The sequence below is a fragment of the Vigna unguiculata genome, chromosome 4 (assembly GCF_004118075.2).
Source record: "Vigna unguiculata cultivar IT97K-499-35 chromosome 4, ASM411807v1, whole genome shotgun sequence".
In the NCBI taxonomy this organism is placed as follows: domain Eukaryota; kingdom Viridiplantae; phylum Streptophyta; class Magnoliopsida; order Fabales; family Fabaceae; genus Vigna; species Vigna unguiculata.
Window position 1 is genome coordinate 229,844 of NC_040282.1, and position 18,967 is coordinate 248,810.

Genomic DNA, 18,967 nt, shown 5'->3' on the forward strand with positions numbered 1-18,967 from the left:
ACCTTTTCATGTTCCCTAAAATTGTAAATTTCTCTATTCATTAAACCCAAAAACAAGTTCACGTCAAAAGTCCGTTATGCCCACCATTATAAATAATTTGAAAATAGAGAATAAAATTGAAAAAAAAAAAACACCAAAGAGATGTATCCTATATATAGATAAATGAACTAATATATACAAATACACAATTTTGAAAATAATAAATTAAAATTCTCATGATGGCACAAATTTAAATTTGTACCAGTAAAAAAAAAGTATATTTAATAAATCTCTACTAATTATTTATCATACTTTACATATTGCAACGGTAAAAAATAATTATTGGTCAAAATTTATTTTAAATTATTTAATATTATTATAATGAAAACCATCAAACTGCCACAATAATAAAAACATATTATAATGTATACATTAATAATGTGAATTAGTTTTGTGATGAATTTAATCACAAACTTGCATATAAAATAAATTTTATAACAATTATATTAATTAAATGTCATACTAACTTTCATCTCTAATTGATTAATGTACAATTATTAACTAAAATAAATAATGAGCAGGGCCATACGATAGAAGAGGGCACTTTGGTCAATAAAATAGTAAAAAGAAACGTTGTATTTGGAAGCTTTAAATGGAAGAAACAAAAAAGCAGCATCATCAACGGCCATAACTCATCCACGGCGTGTGTGACGGCGCTATTCGGTGATGGTGGCGTTGGTCAACACAAGATTGAAGAGGGAACAATGCAACCGCACAAAACACGATTCCAGCTTCTCCCATTGGAAGGTTTTAATTTGTGCTTTCTTATGTTAATGTTTTTTAATGATGTGAATCTGTGTTTATTTTTCTTTCTGTTAACAAAATCCGCAATTTCCGACTAGAAGTAGAGGAGACGGTTAATAACTGTTTGATTTGACGAGGTTGTTGTGGACATGGAATGTGGAGTGGAGTGGACCTTTCAACTGTTCATGTTACGAGTTGCTTTTGCTTTGATTTCAGATACTGATTGGGCCTTCTGATTGGGAAGATCATTCCAAAGGAAAGGAAGGGTGTGCAAGATACAGGATCCATAATCTTCCTCAGGAATCAAATCCAGGGGTGTATGAGCTTGGAATTGCTGTGATCAATGGTGGTTTGGGGCGTGAAATTTCCAAGCTTGCCCCTCATTCTCACCGCATAGTGGTGGTTTACCTTGGACAAGCTGATAATGTGAGAACAAGACTCCAACGTTATGGCAGAACAGGTGCTCATCTGCACAGTGGCTGTTCGAATGGTTCTTCTCCCCAAAAGGGGCGCCCCTTGTTTGAGGAAGTGTTTTCACAAGGATTCTCAATCGTTTATAGATGGGCTCCTGTAAGTACATATCTCACATTTCATGTGATTTTCTTTTTCTAAGTTATAAGATCAAGATGCTTTGCTTTCCAATGAACATTCTTGACTTGTTGTATTTCTGTCCCCAAAGCTAGATCACTATTGCCTTCAACATCTTATGCCTAATTCACACAAGTCCTTATTGGCGTGTTTGGATTCACTTTCGGTGATGTTAGAATCACTTTAACATACCAATTACATTAATTTTTGGTAATGCTCTCATGTTTGATTTTACATTGAGGAATTGGTCCATGTTGCAGAATTGATTTTGAGTTGAAACAACTTTAGGTGGTTTTGTATGTTGGCTAATTTTCCTACTGAGTTTTGCTGCCAACTTATTTTTAGAATAAAAACGCATTTAAACATACAACACATAATTTCAAAATATATTTTGCAAGCGCTTACTTAAAAACGTCATAAGAGTAGTATGACATAAAGAAAGGATTTATGTGTACTTGGATTCCAAATTTCTTTAGTTACAAATTACAGATTTTCAGAGCTCATTATTACGAGAAGTCCTTGGTCATGGCTGGGCTTAGTATTTGTTGGGTTATGTTTCATATGTTTTGATTATAGTCATTGAGAGATTGTAGTTCTAGATATATATATGATATTGGTCTTACACATATAAGTCTTTTGATATTACTTTTATCCAAAAACCTTAAGGTAATAGTGTTATGGGTCTTTATTCTTATATAGTGTTTAACTTTATCTATTGTATCTAATGTAGAACTTTCACTCATATTTAGACTATTCCCAACAGTATCTGATGAAGTGATGAAAATTCTTATTTGGGAAATACGGTTAACAGAACTATATACTTGACGTGGATTAATGCGTTTTTTGTGAAATTTTGTACTCAAGATTGAAGAAATGCGCATTTGTATTTTACATAATAAGAAATGCCAAGTTTTCATGAGCAAACCATGCTTTTATGTTGAGCAGATGCAAAACAAGGAAGATGCCCTGCGAACAGAAGCTCAGCTGCTCAGTACATTTGATTATGCATGGAACACAAGCAGTAATGGAATCCGTAGACCTGAAGAAATTCTTCAAAAGCTTCAAAAAATTGCTTCAGCCACTAGAACACTTTCAGATGTGGCCAAAGTGCTACTACCATTTACTCAGAAGCAAGTGGGCATCCGAATTAAATCAAGCAAGGCACCTCAGGCAGATGACAAGTTAGATAAAGCGGACAATGAGAGCTATAATTTCCTATCTCGGGTATTCAGTTTTAACAGATCACGTCCTAGGATAGTTCAAAGTGTCACTGGTTTCGTTCAGGAACAGGAGAATGCTAAAATATGTGGAGTGGCATTGGATGATGGTTTGATTTGTCAAAGGCCACCAGCTGAGAAAAGATTGAGGTGTCCCGAACACAAAGGAATGAGAGCTAATGTTTCCATTGCCGAAGCAACCAGGGTTCCCAAGTCAGAGAGCAATATTGATGAAAGTCTGACAGACACCAATGTATGTGGAATCATCTTAAATGATGGCTCTACCTGTAGAAGGCAACCAGTTAAAGGAAGGAAAAGGTGCCATGAGCATAAAGGGAGGAGAGTTGGTGCATTTGTTCAAAATAAAGGCAATGGATACAGATACCAAAATGTCAGCTATGATGTAAAAAATTCTCTACAAACACTGGTAGGGAGTCCTGTTGATGAGAGTATATCAAACACAGATATATGTGGAATCATCTTAAATGATGGCTCTGCTTGTACAAGACAACCAGTTAAAGGAAGAAAAAGGTGCCATGAGCACAAAGGAAGAAGAATTCATGCATCCTTTCATGTAAATCAGAAATAACTGGCACTGCAGAATTTCTGCATAACAAGTGTCATGCTTAATCACCACAATGAGTTAGTTGAAGTTTAGACAGAGACTGTTGCTGCTAGCTGATGACCTGCTAGAAGATGGGTTTAGATGCTAGACTTGGAGTGTCATAACTGAACAGCTGATATCTATTTAAAAGGCAAACCACCAGTTGTAGGTAAAAAAAAATTCTTGCAGCAGAAAATGCATTGATCAGATGCTGGAAGGGTGAAATATGTTTGTATTATTAGGGAAATTTCACTTATAATTCTCTGAAGGCAAGGAAGTATGTAATAGTAGTTGTTTCCCATTGTTGTTGTATTGTAGGAATAGCGATTGTTTATTATGGTCAGAAATGTGCTCTGTTTTCCTGCAGCAGCATCAAAGTACAAGTTTATAGATATGTTAAACCATTGTATTCTTTTAGCACTTAAGATTACAAAAATGCAGACAGAGATTTAAACCATCAAGTTGATTGAGGCCTATATATATACGCTAATTATGAGTCAATGTGGTTTGTATGGCCAATATTAAGAAAGTTATGCTTCTACCTTGAATGGAAAATAAATGAATCTTCCTTCCTGGAAAAATCGGTTTCTGCATCCTATCATAGTTATTTTATCAACAAAGTTCAATGCATTTAGCAGATAACTAAGTAATGCTCATGATATTTAAAAAATTTTAAGAGATTGAAATATTTTTTGAAAAATTTAAGCATCTAAGATTCTATCTCTTCATAATGTATAAAAACATAGTTAAACTCAATATTTATTATAAATTTTATGTGAGAAAGATCACACTTACAAGAAAGAGGTAGTGTGTTGTTTACTGAGATGGATTAGTAGTCAAGGGTGAAAAGTTATTTCATCATTTAGTTTGTAAATATAAAGATGAAACGTGATTGATGATGAAGAATTATGATTAATTACATTACATTATTAACCATATCCCCATACTTAAAAAATTCTTCAAATGGGTTTCTAAATATTAGTATGATATATCAACTTTTAATTGATAGGTATTCAAATAAGAATCTATTTATATAATTTTATCAATAAGTATAACACTGTATAATGAAGATATATACATAATAGTATTACAAATAGAAAATATAGTTTATATTAAATTTGACCATATATATGTCAAACAAAAAGGGTTCAATTCTATTAAATCAATATCCACATTTAGTTTTCATCTCATTTTTTTTTATAAAGTAAGTTCTTTATATTATCCACAAAAGTAAGTGAATTTTCTCCATCTTACCACACTTTAAAGTGTAGAAAATATAGAAAGTAAGATTCGATAATAATCTGTCATTTCTTTCCAAACGATAAAATAAAAGAGTATTTGATTCATTTTATTATAAAAGTATAAATAATAGAGTAATATGTTTATTTCATTTTATTATGTTCTGGTGTCTTTCAATTCATTATTTATTATTATTTAAAACATAGTTAAAAATCTATATGAAAATAAAAAAATGTTAATTTAAATTATTAAATTCTTGTAATTTATTATATTTAGAAGATGCATACAAATATTACCGTGGGAGTTATTTTTTCATAAAGTGAACTACGTACATTAATTTCTAGTAACTTTTTAAATTTTATTATAAATCATTTAGATTAAAGTAGACAAATCATGTGAGTTGCTTAAGAATTTATGTAACTTATTGAAGTGATAAAAAAAAGTTTTTACAACGGGAATGTATTATTTCTTCAAAAAGTAACTTTCTTTATATATATGTTGTGTCTTGTAAACAGGACACATATGTAATATTCGACCACTTTATTATGTAAAATGGTAAAAAACATAATTTGAATTGAAAAAAAAAATACAAGATTATCTTGAATTTTGTAAAAAAGAAAAGAATTATTAATCTATTTTGCCACGACAGATAGTGTCGGAGCGATAAATTAAATTTGAGGGCGAAAAACAGATATTTTGTTTTCCGATAGCTTCAACGCTACCCGAAAGCATGGAGCTCAAACTCCACGCATCAATGGCTGCTGTGGGATCCATTTCACGCGCAGCAAACTCCGTCGTGTTCACCCATTCCTCTACCTCCGTTCCTATCTGCACCTACGCGGTTCCTGATTCCAGCAGGCGTCGAAACGGCAACAACACTAGTCGTTCCGCTTACAAAACCCCTCCTTTGCGTAAGGGGAACCATCCCATAGAACCCAAATCGAAGCTCGATCAACAAAACCAAAACGCCTCATTACCCTTGAATGTGGACTTGGTGGCCCTGTGTGAAGAGGGTAAGCACGATCAAGTAGTGGAACTCATGGGTCAAGGTGCTGCTGCTGATTACCGCGTTTATCTTGCGCTCTTGAATTTGTGTGAGCGTACAAAGTCGCTTGAATTGGGGAAAAGGGTCCATGAATTCCTGAGAAGGTCGACCTTTCGTGGGGACGTTGAACTGGGCAACAGGTTGATCGGAATGTACAGCAAATGTGGCAGTGTGAAGGATGCACGCCGAGTGTTTGATCAAATGCAGGAGAGAAATACCGCTTCGTGGCATTTGATGATTGGTGGGTACACGGCTAATGGTTTAGCGTGTGATGGTTTATTGGCTTTTCAGAAGATGAAGCAAGCAGGGGTGCCATTTGATGGGGAAACTTTTGAATTGGTTTTGGCTGCATGTGCACAGGCAGAAGCTGTGGAAGAAGGGCTTATACACTTAGAGTCCATGAAGGAGAATGGAATAGTTCCAAGAATGGAGCATTACTTGGAGGTTATTAACATTCTGGGGAATGCTGGTCGATTGAATGAAGCTGAGGAGTTCATTGAGAAGATGCCAATTGAGGTTGGAGCTGAGGCTTGGGAGTCTCTTCGAAATTTTGCGCGAATACATGGAAATTTAGATCTTGAAGATCGTGCAGAGGAGTTGTTAAAGTATCTTGATCCGTCAAAAACCATTACTGATAAACTTCCTATGCCTCCAAGAAAGAAGCAGCATGATATTAACATGCTAGAGGAGAAGAATAGGGTGGCTGAGTATCGGTATTCTATACCGTATAAAGAAGAGACTCATGAGAAATTAGGAGGTTTGAGTGGGCAGATGAGGGAAGCCGGTTATGTGCCGGATACAAGATATGTCCTCCATGACATTGATGAGGAGGAAAAAGAGAAGGCCTTGCAATATCATAGCGAACGTTTGGCAATTGCTTATGGTCTCATCAGTACACCCCCGAGGACGACACTTAGAATCATCAAGAACCTACGTATCTGTGGGGACTGCCACAATGCAATCAAAATTATGTCCAAGATTGTTGGAAGGGAGCTAATTGTTAGGGATAACAAGCGATTCCATCATTTTAAAGATGGAAAATGCTCCTGTGGAGATTATTGGTAGCGTTGGTAAAACTGCTCAACTGTACATACTATTGATGTTGTTATACTACTAGATTGTTTCTTATTTGCAGACAAATATGTAAGGATCAAATTCATAGTCAGGCAGATCAAAGAATTTTTTGTTCCATCAATGAATTGACCTGTGTTTTGTCTCTCTTTGTGGTACGCGATTATTAGTAAAGGTAACAAACAATCGGTATACTTATTTCGAAATGTTTGCTCCAGGAATATGCTATAAAGCGTTCTTAGAAATGTACTTTTAGTGATCTAGAATTTAGATAGCATGTAAATCCTATAGATGGAATATGGAGAGTGTTCCATGTCGCCCCTATAATTTAAGTAGTAACTCTCTAAAGATTAGTCTTTCCTTCCCACAGTATATTGTGATGTTAAATCCTGAAGTATATAACGTAATTAGTTGAGAACAATTGACCACGGAAACTGGAAGGTAATAGAATTCTGGAGACTGCTTAGAATAAACCAAATGCATTGAGGAGATATTAGATATGAACAACACTTCTAAATGATTCTCTATTTCCTCATTCAAATTTATCTTTTATTTAATGAGCACATGGTTTTCCTATCTAAACAACATACATGGTGTTTCCTCAACTGAAGAAATGAATGAAACTCTGTCAAGGGATCACTCCTTGGTAAGATGAACAGAAGTATATGTTGTATCCTATTTGAAGATCGAATATAAGCCCCATCTCGCTGTACAACTAGAAAGAATGCAGGCTACCATATGAATGAAACCCAGACAGGGGATCATTCCTTGGTAAGGTGAACTGAAGTACAAGTTCTATCCTATTTGAAGATGGAATATAAGCTCCATCTCACTGTACAACTTGAAAGAATGCAATGTGCAGCAGCACTTATGTATGAATGGCAGTCAAATTGAGTGAGACCAAGAAGCCAATTTGAAGCTTATTGGAAGTTAGCAGGCTAAAATGGAAAGGGGGCCCATTTTATACTAAAAATAATTGTGATGATGCTTGGCTGATTCTTTTGCTGGTTACCATTTCAATTTTCAACTGCAGCTTCTTCTCTTGATGGAACTCTCAGGTATAGTTTCATTGTATCATAAACTGTAAAGCCTATGGCCGCAGAAGGAACGACCTGAATCACAAAATTCAACAATTAGTCATACAGAATGAGTTTAGAGTGTCTGTCTGTTACTTTTAATAAGCTATTACTTGTATCACCTTTATATAATTGATGCTCAGCCCTGAAAACAGTTGCTTCCAGCCTTGCCTTTGGGCAATCAAAACAATAGATTTCAAAGTCCCCTTCAATTCAGCATTATCAGAGGGCTGGAGCTTTTGAATCTGGCCATATGTTTGTCAAATAATTGTACACTGTTATTTGATATCTACCAATCAGTCTCTGGGTGATCGGAATACGAAAATTACCTGCATTTGCCTCCTAACAACTTCAAGAGGATATGTAAAGGTCTGACCCAATAACCCTGCTACTGATCCGCACGTCAATTTGGCCATGATGCTTTTATTGTACTCCTCAGGGACATGGCGCTTCATTTCCTCATAGAAGTAGAATTTCAAACCCGCATACGGGAATATTCCAACAAGAGTTGGAGCTGTTGCCATGAACAAAATGCCACAGTGATACACGATACAAAAATACGAGAAATGGAAATAAGCTGATTTAAATTCGTACCCACTCCACGATAGAGACCCCTGATGCCACCCTCTCTGTAAGTCCTTGTAAGACAATCAGTGATCCCTCTGTAAACTTGTTCGTTATTAACCATCCCCGAAGCACCCAACTTTGTTGGACTAACAATCTGCAGTTTCAATCAAATGCAGACAAATTAACGCTTAAAACTTTTCCTACAGCTCCTAACCCCCAAAAAATAGATTACAATTAATTTCTGAAAAAGATACTTTACCTGATAAGCTAACTTGGTTCGAGTCAAATCAAGCGGATAAGTAAAAAGTACAGCTGTCCCTCCAGAGAGTGATCCTGCCACAAGGTCAAGGGTAGGACCTTTCCACACATCAGGAAAAGTTTGTATAATCCATCTCCGGTATTCCTCGTAAGACGTATAATGAATAGCCGCGTAAGGAATAATCCTTGCAACACTTGCTCCATTTCCTCTGCAAATAAATCCACAAGATACTTAAAAAGATACAGCCCCCGAGATCGTGAGAGTGAAAAGAAGCTTATAATCTGCAGTTATGATCACGATCACAATTACATAGCAATTCTTGATATCGTCAGAAATCACGAACAAGTGTGGCTAATGCTACCACATCGGAGCCACAGTGAACTCAATAAACCTTGATGACTCATTCACCGTTTTTTGAAAACCTTGACTACGAGTTTGGGTTGAGAACTACCTGTAGAAACCCAGAAGGCCTTCCGTTTTGGCAATTCTGACCGCTGATCCTATCAGTCCTGTGCTCTGAAACTCAGCCCTTCGCGTCTGCCATTAAAAAAAAAAAAAGAAAAAAAGAAAACCCGTTAAGAAATCAAGCAACAAGAAACATGAACAGTTTTAAAGCAAAGAACACTGAAACTAACTATTATTTTATATCTCTATCGTACATTTGATTCTGGAAGATGAAAGAAAGAAAGACGAAAGCGAGAAGAATATTTGAGTGACCTGAAAGAGAATCTTGACACGCTCGAGAGGAGCGACGACGGTCTTGGCGAAGCCGCCGGCGAGGCCGCCGGCGAGCAACTCCTTGGCGAAAAGGGGCATGAGATCGAGCGGACCCTTGTTCCCGCCTTCTGGGTGATGCCTCTTCTGCTCCTCCATTTTTTCAGAAGAATTACGATTGAGAAAGGAACGAAAGAAAAAGCAATTGAATTTAATTGAATTTGAGAATTGTTTAATTGCGTAGTTGAGTTGAATATGAGGATGGGGTTTAGTGATTTATGTTACAGCCTCCAAGTAGGACCAGGTCCCTCCCTCTCCCCCATTTTCATTCTTCTTTTTTAAATATTTAAATTCAATTTATTCCCTTTTATTTTTGTTTTACACTAATTCTTTTTGGCCTTTTTTTAAAATACTAATGGAAAAAAATTAATATTTCAGGCTAATATGCTTTTGGCAAAATTATAAAATAATACTTACCAATCAAACTATAAATCAGTAGAAAATTATGAGAAAAATGACAAAGTATGATGAAGTCTACACTCTAATGTGTTGTGGAATGACATGCAAAAGTTAAAGAAGAAATTTACCCTAATGAAGACAAATGGCACAATTGTTTTTTAAAGATGAGTATTTTGAAACTAATAATCTAATTAGTACATATACTTAGTTTATAAGTAAGACAAGAAAAAGTATAAAATATTTATAATTAAATTGTGTTTTTATTTATTTCATCCACCCAAAATAGAACATGTGAGAGGAAAAAAGTTGTATTTATCAAATTTTAGTGGAATTGTATTTATAAATTTCAAATTTGATTCGGATAATTACGTTAATTTTTTTTTACGTAACATATTGAAGTTTTTTACATGACACATTCTCGATTCAATATTTGTTTAGAAATACGTTTGATACCTAAAAAAAAGTTAACATAATTGAGTTAAAAAGACTATATTCATTTATTTTTAAAATTTAGGAATTAAAATGTATCGAAATCTCTTAGAGAGAGTGATGAATTCCAGATTTAGATTAAAGTTCAGAAATTAAAAACATACTTAATCTGTAAATTTAATTATCACCAATGACTTCTTTTTGAAAAATATTTAATTTTATTAAATTAATGATTAAAAATTGTTTCAAACAATTAAGTTATAGCAAAAGAAATTAAATTATATTTAAATATTACTATATAATTCACATATATTATGTAAACAAAATATTGAGAAATAAAAGTTATAATAATTTGTTTCAATATTTTCTTGTACGTAAATTATGATAAATTTTAAAAAATAATATAATAAAATAAAGCGTTTGTTTGAGGAGTATTAGTTTTAATTTTTTTCATAAATATTAAATTATAAATATGTTGATATAATTTTAATATTTGTTTATTTAGTTTAACATCACAAAATTTTTCATATACTTTAGATATTAGATACTGTTTATAGTTTCACGTACGTTGACTTGAAGTTACAACAATAACATTCATAATTAATGAATATCAAAAGATTTCCAGATATTTAAAAAATAAAAATACGTAAAAAGTATCATTATATTTAAGAATTAAATATGTTTTTAATTTTTAAATTTAAATATAAACTTAAATTTTTTTGATATATTTTGATCTTAAATTTTTTTAAAAAAATATTAAATTACGTTAAAAATTAAAATCAAATTATATCAAAATTTTAAACAAAAGATAAATTTTAATTTTTTATTAAAATTTAAAAACTAAAAATATATTCAATCCTATATTTAAATATATTAAAAAACAGCTCATTTAACATTTTAATGTGTTAGTACACAAATATTACTGGTATTAATAATTACATAAAAACATTAGTAAATGTTTATAAGACATTGACCAAAACATTAAAAGTAAAACTTTTTTTGTTGTTGGAAACATTAGCAATAATAGAAAAACATAAAAGAATATATATATTATTGACACATTCTTGCCTTCATTTATTATTATTTTAACTAATTATTAGTATGAATCATAATTATAGTTTGAGCTTATTGTTGGTAGTTTAAAAGGATAATTTGGTTATTTATGTTTAGTTAGTGTAAAACATGGTTGGGTGGCGGTTAAAAATTGACCCAAGTCACAGAGAGCCGTGGGTGGTGGTTAACCGTAGGTTTAATGTAATGTTAGCTAAAGGAAGAGAGAGAAACAACCGAACAACCGCTTTGTGTCTTTGCGCTCTCTCTCACTTTCTATATATATTTTATGCATAACATGACCCTTTTTGACATAGCTCAACAACAACACAGAAAAGAAGAATTTTGATAGAAGAAGACAGAGGGCAGAGCTGCAGCCAAGAAAACCCATGGCTGAATCCGTTTCAGTAGACATGGAGGTGCTCCTTCTAGCCAGAAAGGTTTCTTCTTTTCTGCCAAAGCTTTTCTTTTTTCTAATGGGTTCATTTCTCTTCATTAACCTCTTCCAATTTCTCTTTTCACCACATTCTTTCTGCTGAAGAGTTTTTCTTGAAGAACCCTTCACACTTTCGCATAATTGGGAATTTTTTAGTAGAGCAATTCGTCACGGGGTTCCTTCTTGTTTCATTTCATTATGTTCTTCCTTTGAATGCGTATGTTTTGCATCGCCAATCCACTCACCATTTTTGAATTTCCGTTTTTTCTTTATTAATTTTAAGCTGTTATCGGGCTTCTTATATGGATTTATCGATTCGTGGAGGAAATGGATTTTACCTTTGCATTTGCAGCATTGGATGCGGTTTAGATGATATGGGAAATTTCATTGTTGTTTTCTTGCTTGCACACACTTTGTTGTTTTCCTTTTCATTTTATTCTTCTTTTTGGTTTTTTAGGTGGGGTCAAGGGTTCTTCTTTTCTTTTTCTACCTCCTGTATTTTATATGATGATGTTCATCGCTTTGAAGGAATTGGATCCTTTGTGGTTTGGCTTTTCTGTCTCATCGGTTCTTTCAAAGTGCATTACAGTCTATAAGAATCATCGCTGTGCCTTTCTTAGCCTTTTGATCATTATTGTACTTGGGCCAATTCTATCTGTTACTTTGTGCTTTATATACGTATCGGTTATTTATTGGATTAGGTAAAGTCGTTCTTTATGTAACATTTTAAGACACTATCCTCATTTCACTGGCTTTACCTTGTTTTGTTTATTGAAGATACAATGATTGGAATCTGGCAGTACTTATGTCATTTATCTTCTTTTTTTTTTTTTTCAACCTCGAGTTAATATGCTATTGGCCTATTGCTTGTTAGTTTGGGTCATCCAAAAAGACGGGTAGGGGCACATGGCAGCCATGTCAGTAAATAAATAATTTAGATATGTTTGAAACAGTTTTTCATTACTTGAATGGAGTACATACAAAATAAAGGATATCCTTTGCTTTACAGGGACGTTCTTTTTCACTAGAAAGTTTGCTTCAATTTTTGTGCTTCTTTGCCCCATTTTTTCTTTTTTGTATTTTTGACATACACTTACTTCAGTATATTATTCTAGGAACATCATATTCGAACGGGCTGTGGTTCTGTATCTGTTATAGTATGTGGCGATCAAAACAAACCACCTCTGATCACTTACCCTGATGTAGCATTAAATTGTAAGTGGAGTCATTTTGATTTTTCTTGTGACCACATTACTCTTGTTTAAAATGTCAAGAATCGTTTTTTCCCCAGCTGTTCTTAAATTTGTTGCTTAGTACTTTGTGAGCATGTTAATGGTTGTATAGATTTATGTTTGATCTGAGGCATTGTCTTATTTCATTGTATTGAGGCAGATCTGTCTTGTTTCCAAGGATTATTTTTCTGTCCAGAGGCCGCTTCTTTGCTTCTTCATAACTTCTGTATATATCATATCTGTCCTCCTGGGCATGAGGTTTGTAAGTTTATCTACTAAAATGAAATTTTTATTGCATGTTAAACTGAATATTATTATTTACATAGTTTATCTGCAAATTCCACAAGAGTTTTTGTAGTTGGGAGCAGCTGCAGTTTGTCCCGATGATCCAATCCCTTCTGCTGAAGACTTAGCAAATCAAATAATTGAGGTTCTCAACTATTTTCGGTAACTATATACTATGCCTTATTGTTAGCTTTTTCATTTTCTGAAACTGTTCCATGTGTTTAAGAACACGTCCAATGTAGAAAGAGACAAATCACTTCAGGTTCTTTTCATAGTTATGCACAAAAGTTGAAAGTGAGCAAAAGAGCACTGCATATATGTAGTGTGGGAAAATCTAATGTGTCTGATGTATTTACTGATTGCATGAACTTTTTCCTTGTCCAGGCTTGGTGCAGTGATGTGTATGGGAGCATCAGCTGGTGCTTACATTCTTTCACTATTCGCTGTATGTACCTTATTTCAATTTGAAGAGACTGTTTAACCATTTATCAGTAGCTTTTCTATTTAAAATTTGTACCTAATATGTTTTAATACGTAGCACATCTTATGTTTATTTCGATGCAGACAAAATATAGGGAGCGTGTTGTTGGTTTAATACTTGTATCTCCCTTGTGCAAAGCTCCTTCTTGGACTGAATGGTTTTATAATAAGGTTTCTTTAAAATGGCAACAGTAATGCACTCACGAGTTCTCTGGTTGATAACTTTACTATACTGAGACTGCTTTTAATTTTAGATGATGTCAAATTTGCTATATTTCTACGGTGTGTGTGGCGTGTTGAAAGAGTGTCTGCTCCAGCGCTACTTCAGCAAGGTATTGTAATGCAAGGATCTTAGCCCTCTTGCATTTCTTTGTTTATTATGTTTCAAGTTTTCATGGCCAACCTTAACAGGAAGTTCGTGGTGATGCTGAATTTCCAGAATCAGAGATAGTTCAAGCATGCAGAAAAGTATGTGCAAAGCTATTTTAGTCCCTCCATTTTTCTGCTGCAGCTGAAATATGAATTTTATTTTCTTAATTTTATTTTTTTCTCTGCTGCATATACCTCACTTTGCTTCTTTCTCTCGATTTGTTTCCAGCTCCTAGATGAGAGAAAGAGCATCAATATCTTTCGGTTTCTTCAGGCTATCAATGAGTAAGATCTGCTAAGATAATTTTCTTTATATGAAAATAAAGATATAAAACAAATTGACTTTCTTTTTAGATAACATCAAAGTATGTACTTCAGTTTTTTAAAAGGATAGACGGAAGAACTTTCATAAAAGTTTAAGGCATAAGTTGATTTTATTTTGAGAGAAGCTCAATTCAATTTTACCTACGTATTTTCTTCTCATAGAGCTTGTAATTGTTTTATCTGAACATGCCTTTACTTAACTGAGTTAGCATATCTATGTGCTCCAACTTCACTTGCAAACTTTGCAGGAGACCTGATATAACGGAAGGATTGAAGAGACTAAAATGTCGTACACTTATTTTTGTTGGGGACAGCTCTCCTTTCCATTCAGAGGCTATTCATATGACTTCAAAACTTGATAGGAGATACACTGCCTTGGTCGAGGTACGTGAAAGAATGAATGTTCATTAGTATATGTAACATGTACATCTGTCACATGGGTCAAATTGACAGGTCTGGTGACATGCATGTAAATAATGAGTATATACATGCATGGTTAGCTTTATAATTCTGTAAACCTATAACTAGTGTTTGATTATGATAAGAAATTGAGAATGCATGATGCATGAAGCATGTTTAAGAGTGGATTGATCTGGCAGGTCCAGGGTTGTGGATCAATGGTTACAGAGGAACAACCATATGCAATGCTGGTCCCTATGGAGAACTTTCTAAAGGGATATGGGATGTATAGGCCAAGCTATCTCAGTGGCAGCCCAAAGAGCCCGCTCAGTCCATCTTGCATCTCTCCTGAACTACTTTCCCCAGAGAGCATGGGATTGAAACTGAAACCTATAAAGACACGTGTTTAACTGCAAGTTTGACCAGGAGGAGCAAGCACACATTTTTCTTCATAGCAGTCTTTCTTCTTCTATTGATTTTTCTGATTTTTTTATTGTTTGAGACAAATAGAGAGGAGATGGCGGATTGTAGATATAGAAAGGGAAATTCAGAATCCGTGGGAGGCTATGAATATGAATATATATACATATACATATATATATATATATATGTATATATATAGGTATAATAATAACAATAACATATGTATGTGTGTGGGTGCATCCCATTTGTAGGCAGTCATAAAGGAATCAGGGAGCTGTATATGATGTACATTCCATACGGACTCCAGATTTATTTATGAAGATGAGCAATTAATAATACATAGAGGCTCTTTCATTTTTAACATCTTTCCCACAGCTTCAAATCTTTTATTAATCACTTTCACATTGTCTTTTTTTCTTTGTTACGCCAGCAATTCATTTGTTCTTTGTTAGAAGAGGACTTTCAGGGTCAATGTGAAAAAGGGTTACTCTCTTACAATGTAGTCAAGGAAGTTTGTTGAAACATTTCTCTCGAACAGGATTGTGTTTGAAGGAAAATAATAAAAGGACATTATTTACTTGGAATAAATAAAATGTTAAAGTCAAGGACCAAGAGTTACATCGTCAATTCCTTCTGATTCTAATAATGTGTCACACCACCACTTATAATCATTTCAAGTTCATTTCTTAACTTTTCAACTTCTGACATTTTTGTCTGTCCCAACTAACATAACTTACGTTACTAAATTCTTCAGTATCAAGACTTTATTGTTTGAACTTGAGTAGCAAGCATAATACTTCAAATCACCAAAGAAAAATCTTCAATCTGCAGTTCAACGAAATGAAAACACAGTTTCTACCACTATGCTCAAAACAGCCAATTAGAACTCCACTGCACTACATTGATTAAAGATTTTGGCAATTTGGAACATTCTTAATTTTTTTCTTCCATACCGCATCGCAACAGAAAAAAATGCCGACCTTTTCAGACAAAATTGTTGAGTATTCATTTTCAGTTACATGCATATCTAGATTACCAAAAGGCAAAAGCAAATAAAATGTAAGATTCTGCGGATACAAATTTCAGTATTAAATATCAGACATTACTAATATAATATAATACACACAAAACTAAGCAGGTTCTTAAGAAAGTTCAGTGCAACTGCAATGTGACAGCACCAAAAACTCGTTAGAGACTGCCTGAACTAAATTAGCAAACACAGAAACACAATGCTGACAAAACTGATGAGGCAGTATGCAACTTCTCACCACCTCTTGAGACCTCTCATCATGTAAAGGATCCTAACAAAAAGGGTCTGTGGCAACTTGTTGGAGTAAGTAAATAACATGGCTGTGACTTTAACACTGATATCAGTTTGGTATTCTAGCTTACGCATCTGTGTCAGAGATCGGGTCCTCAACTTCACTCTCACCGCTTGAACTATCATCTGCGGTTGAAGTCCTGGCTTTGACTGGCTTAGAGTTTTGATGGAGATCATATTTGACAAATTTAATTTTCTTTTCACTGTGTTTTCCTTTTCTTTTCCGAGCTTTATTCTTGGGTAACTTCATAGTTTGTGCAGCAGCTACAAACGCATCACTAATCAATTTGTTTTGCTTATCATCCTCACCTGTATTTCCCTCTTCCCCAGCATTATCAACATAGAAAAGGTCATCATCTGCTATCTTCTTCTTCAAGTTACTTGCAGGGTGCTCCGGTTTGGAAGTATCAAGACCTAATGCAGCACGGTTCTTTAAAATATCATCTTCAAAAACTCTGATCCCTTGATTCTCAAGGCTCAGCAGCCAAACTGGTTAGATTAAACACAGTGCATTAATAACATTTTAGGTGTGTAATGCATTGAGCACCATATCTGATCAGAAATATAAGTTGCAGATCTACTCACGTATAAGAGCTTTGGGAGAGGATCCATTAGCTCTGCCAGCTTTTTCTTCCAAACTATTCTGGCTAGTGACCCATTTAATTATTTGCAATGGCAATCGAGAAGCAGAAAATTCCTTCATATACGAGATAGTTCTATTCTGATCACCAAGTCCTCTGAGTTGATACAGATTTAGAAATTACACCATGTAACAAAAATGAGAGAACTACATACACATAATACAATAATTAATTCCTCATAGTATCATACCTAAAATACTCCACAGCCCCATGAGTAACAATCAATCTGGTTAAGGTGAGGTTTTGTATGTTGGCATTTGAATAGAGGAAAGGGTAGTCTACAAATAGTACAGCATCAAAAATAACTTTCCTAGATAGAATTTCATCTTCAGGTTTCTGCACGGATAGAGATAGAAGGAAACACTTTTTAGAATCCCAACATTCCCATAAATGGACTAAGGAAATAAACAAGGGTAAGTGTAAATCAACGAAAAGTTTGATTATACTAGTAATAGCCGTGGTCTATAAAATCATGGTGTTGAACTTTTGTGCAACGGAAATGAGAACAAATACCTTTTCTAATTACATACAATAAAAAGGAAACAAATTACATAAACTAATGGCGAATACAAGGATAAAATACTGACCACTATTGAGATCAGAGGCAATGGTGTCTCCAGTGCCGTCCTCATAAGGATCTCTGGTTACACAAAAGATAAATACACGTTAAATAGAAACCATTAAAATGAGAATCCTAGAGAAAAGTTGAAGCAAATGATCAAGTGCTTCTAATGGGAACTCTTCGATGACCCAGCTGAGTTCAATCGTGAAAAGGTTCAAAATAGAACTTCCTGGACAAAATGCACCAAAGATGCAAATAACCTGGCCCATGGAAAATTCATGCATTTCATAGAGGATATCATAGTGCAGAGCTATAACTTCTTGCGTACAAGTCTTCGACTATAAACCAGTAAATTAAAGCTACATTGACATGTATATGAAAAGTAAGGGGAAACTGAAATATTAATAAAAAGATAAATAAAACCTAACTAACCCAAAAAGTATATGTTCTGAAAGCTTGATATTGAGCTAACAGCCCAACTCTTCAGCTTCATTTCCAATCCTTCCCTTGACGTTGCCAGATTAAAAGAAAGACAAAGTTTCAATAAGAACACTTCCATGATGATAGCACCACCCAAGTAATCAACATGAAACCCTCTAGAACAAATCCAGTCACAAACATCACTGCTCACAAGAGGTAACAAAGATCGAAAAGCGTCACCATTCATGGTCACCCAAAGATGAGCCAAATCAGTGAAAGGAAAAATCAATCTCGCTGAATCAGATTCCTCCTCATAAACCTTGTTATGACATGAAAGGCTTATATACCCAAGAACTACATCCACCAAAGACTTCACCTCCCTCATAGCTTTCTTCTCTCTCTTACATCTCAATTCCCTTCCTAACAGCTCCACTATCACTCCGTGAAGCACAAAAACAACAGGCGCCAGCAAAACGATGCTCTTTGAAGCACAAACAGAACCTGAACACGCAGATAGCAACTGAAACAAGTCTTTGGCGACCAATATTTTATCCAAGGCATCGCCTTTCTCCGGGTTACGTCCACGAAAGGTTATTGCTGCATAGGCCCATATCACCTCGAAGGGTGGATCAACCTTCGCTTGCATCAATTCGTAAAACGTAGAGACTAAAGGAGACAAATTTGATGACTTTTCGGAAATCTTAGACAAAAGTTCTTGCATTGAGTGTTTCAGCTTGAGGGCGTAGTTCTCACCCACTAAAGGGACCAAATCTGTGGCCTCCATTGAAGAAGAAAAGAGTGCTTAATCGACGTTCCCCAGTACAAATATAAACGAGCAAATCTGATTTCTAGGGTTTATAAGAGAAGGGTTTTAGTCAGGATTTGAGCCCGGTTCGAACCGGTTTCGTACTGACTCTTACGTGCACTATAAAAATTGGATTTTTCTTTTACGGGAAAATTTGAAATCTCAATCT

At 34.5% G+C, this 18,967-nt stretch overlaps 5 protein-coding genes across 5 annotated transcripts; 3 read left to right on the forward strand and 2 right to left on the reverse strand.

Annotated features, from left to right (window-relative positions):
- Nucleotides 1-623: 623 nt before the first annotated feature.
- LOC114180349 (protein EFFECTOR OF TRANSCRIPTION 2) lies at nt 624-3,693 on the forward strand. Its single transcript, XM_028066651.1, has 3 exons — nt 624-786; nt 1,000-1,353; nt 2,317-3,693. Exons 1-3 carry the CDS (start codon nt 706-708, stop codon nt 3,175-3,177), a joined length of 1,296 nt encoding a protein of 431 aa, XP_027922452.1. The 5' UTR covers nt 624-705; the 3' UTR covers nt 3,178-3,693.
- A 1,397-nt stretch (nt 3,694-5,090) lies between these two features.
- LOC114182208 (pentatricopeptide repeat-containing protein At2g15690, mitochondrial-like) lies at nt 5,091-6,944 on the forward strand. The gene has a single exon (XM_028069023.1). It carries the CDS (start codon nt 5,162-5,164, stop codon nt 6,539-6,541), a length of 1,380 nt encoding a protein of 459 aa, XP_027924824.1. The 5' UTR covers nt 5,091-5,161; the 3' UTR covers nt 6,542-6,944.
- Nucleotides 6,945-7,064: 120 nt separating this feature from the next.
- LOC114182209 (mitochondrial carrier protein CoAc2) lies at nt 7,065-9,425 on the reverse strand. Its single transcript, XM_028069024.1, has 7 exons — nt 9,167-9,425; nt 8,901-8,986; nt 8,450-8,657; nt 8,218-8,344; nt 7,953-8,137; nt 7,746-7,868; nt 7,065-7,659 (listed from the first exon to the last, which is right to left on the reverse strand). Exons 1-7 carry the CDS (start codon nt 9,320-9,322, stop codon nt 7,564-7,566), a joined length of 981 nt encoding a protein of 326 aa, XP_027924825.1. The 5' UTR covers nt 9,323-9,425; the 3' UTR covers nt 7,065-7,563.
- A 1,893-nt stretch (nt 9,426-11,318) lies between these two features.
- Nucleotides 11,319-15,410, forward strand: LOC114181207 (protein NDL1-like). The gene is made up of 11 exons (XM_028067592.1): nt 11,319-11,541; nt 12,653-12,752; nt 12,930-13,027; nt 13,128-13,216; nt 13,439-13,499; nt 13,619-13,705; nt 13,789-13,866; nt 13,946-14,002; nt 14,133-14,188; nt 14,476-14,611; nt 14,827-15,410. The coding sequence occupies exons 1-11, from the start codon at nt 11,491-11,493 to the stop codon at nt 15,034-15,036; spliced, it is 1,023 nt and encodes a 340-aa protein (XP_027923393.1). The 5' UTR covers nt 11,319-11,490; the 3' UTR covers nt 15,037-15,410.
- Nucleotides 15,411-16,057: 647 nt separating this feature from the next.
- On the reverse strand, nt 16,058-18,885 carry LOC114182461. Its single transcript, XM_028069334.1, has 5 exons — nt 18,006-18,885; nt 17,599-17,651; nt 17,202-17,347; nt 16,956-17,107; nt 16,058-16,859 (listed from the first exon to the last, which is right to left on the reverse strand). Exons 1-5 carry the CDS (start codon nt 18,775-18,777, stop codon nt 16,438-16,440), a joined length of 1,545 nt encoding a protein of 514 aa, XP_027925135.1. The 5' UTR covers nt 18,778-18,885; the 3' UTR covers nt 16,058-16,437.
- Between the last annotated feature and the right edge of the window lie 82 nt (nt 18,886-18,967).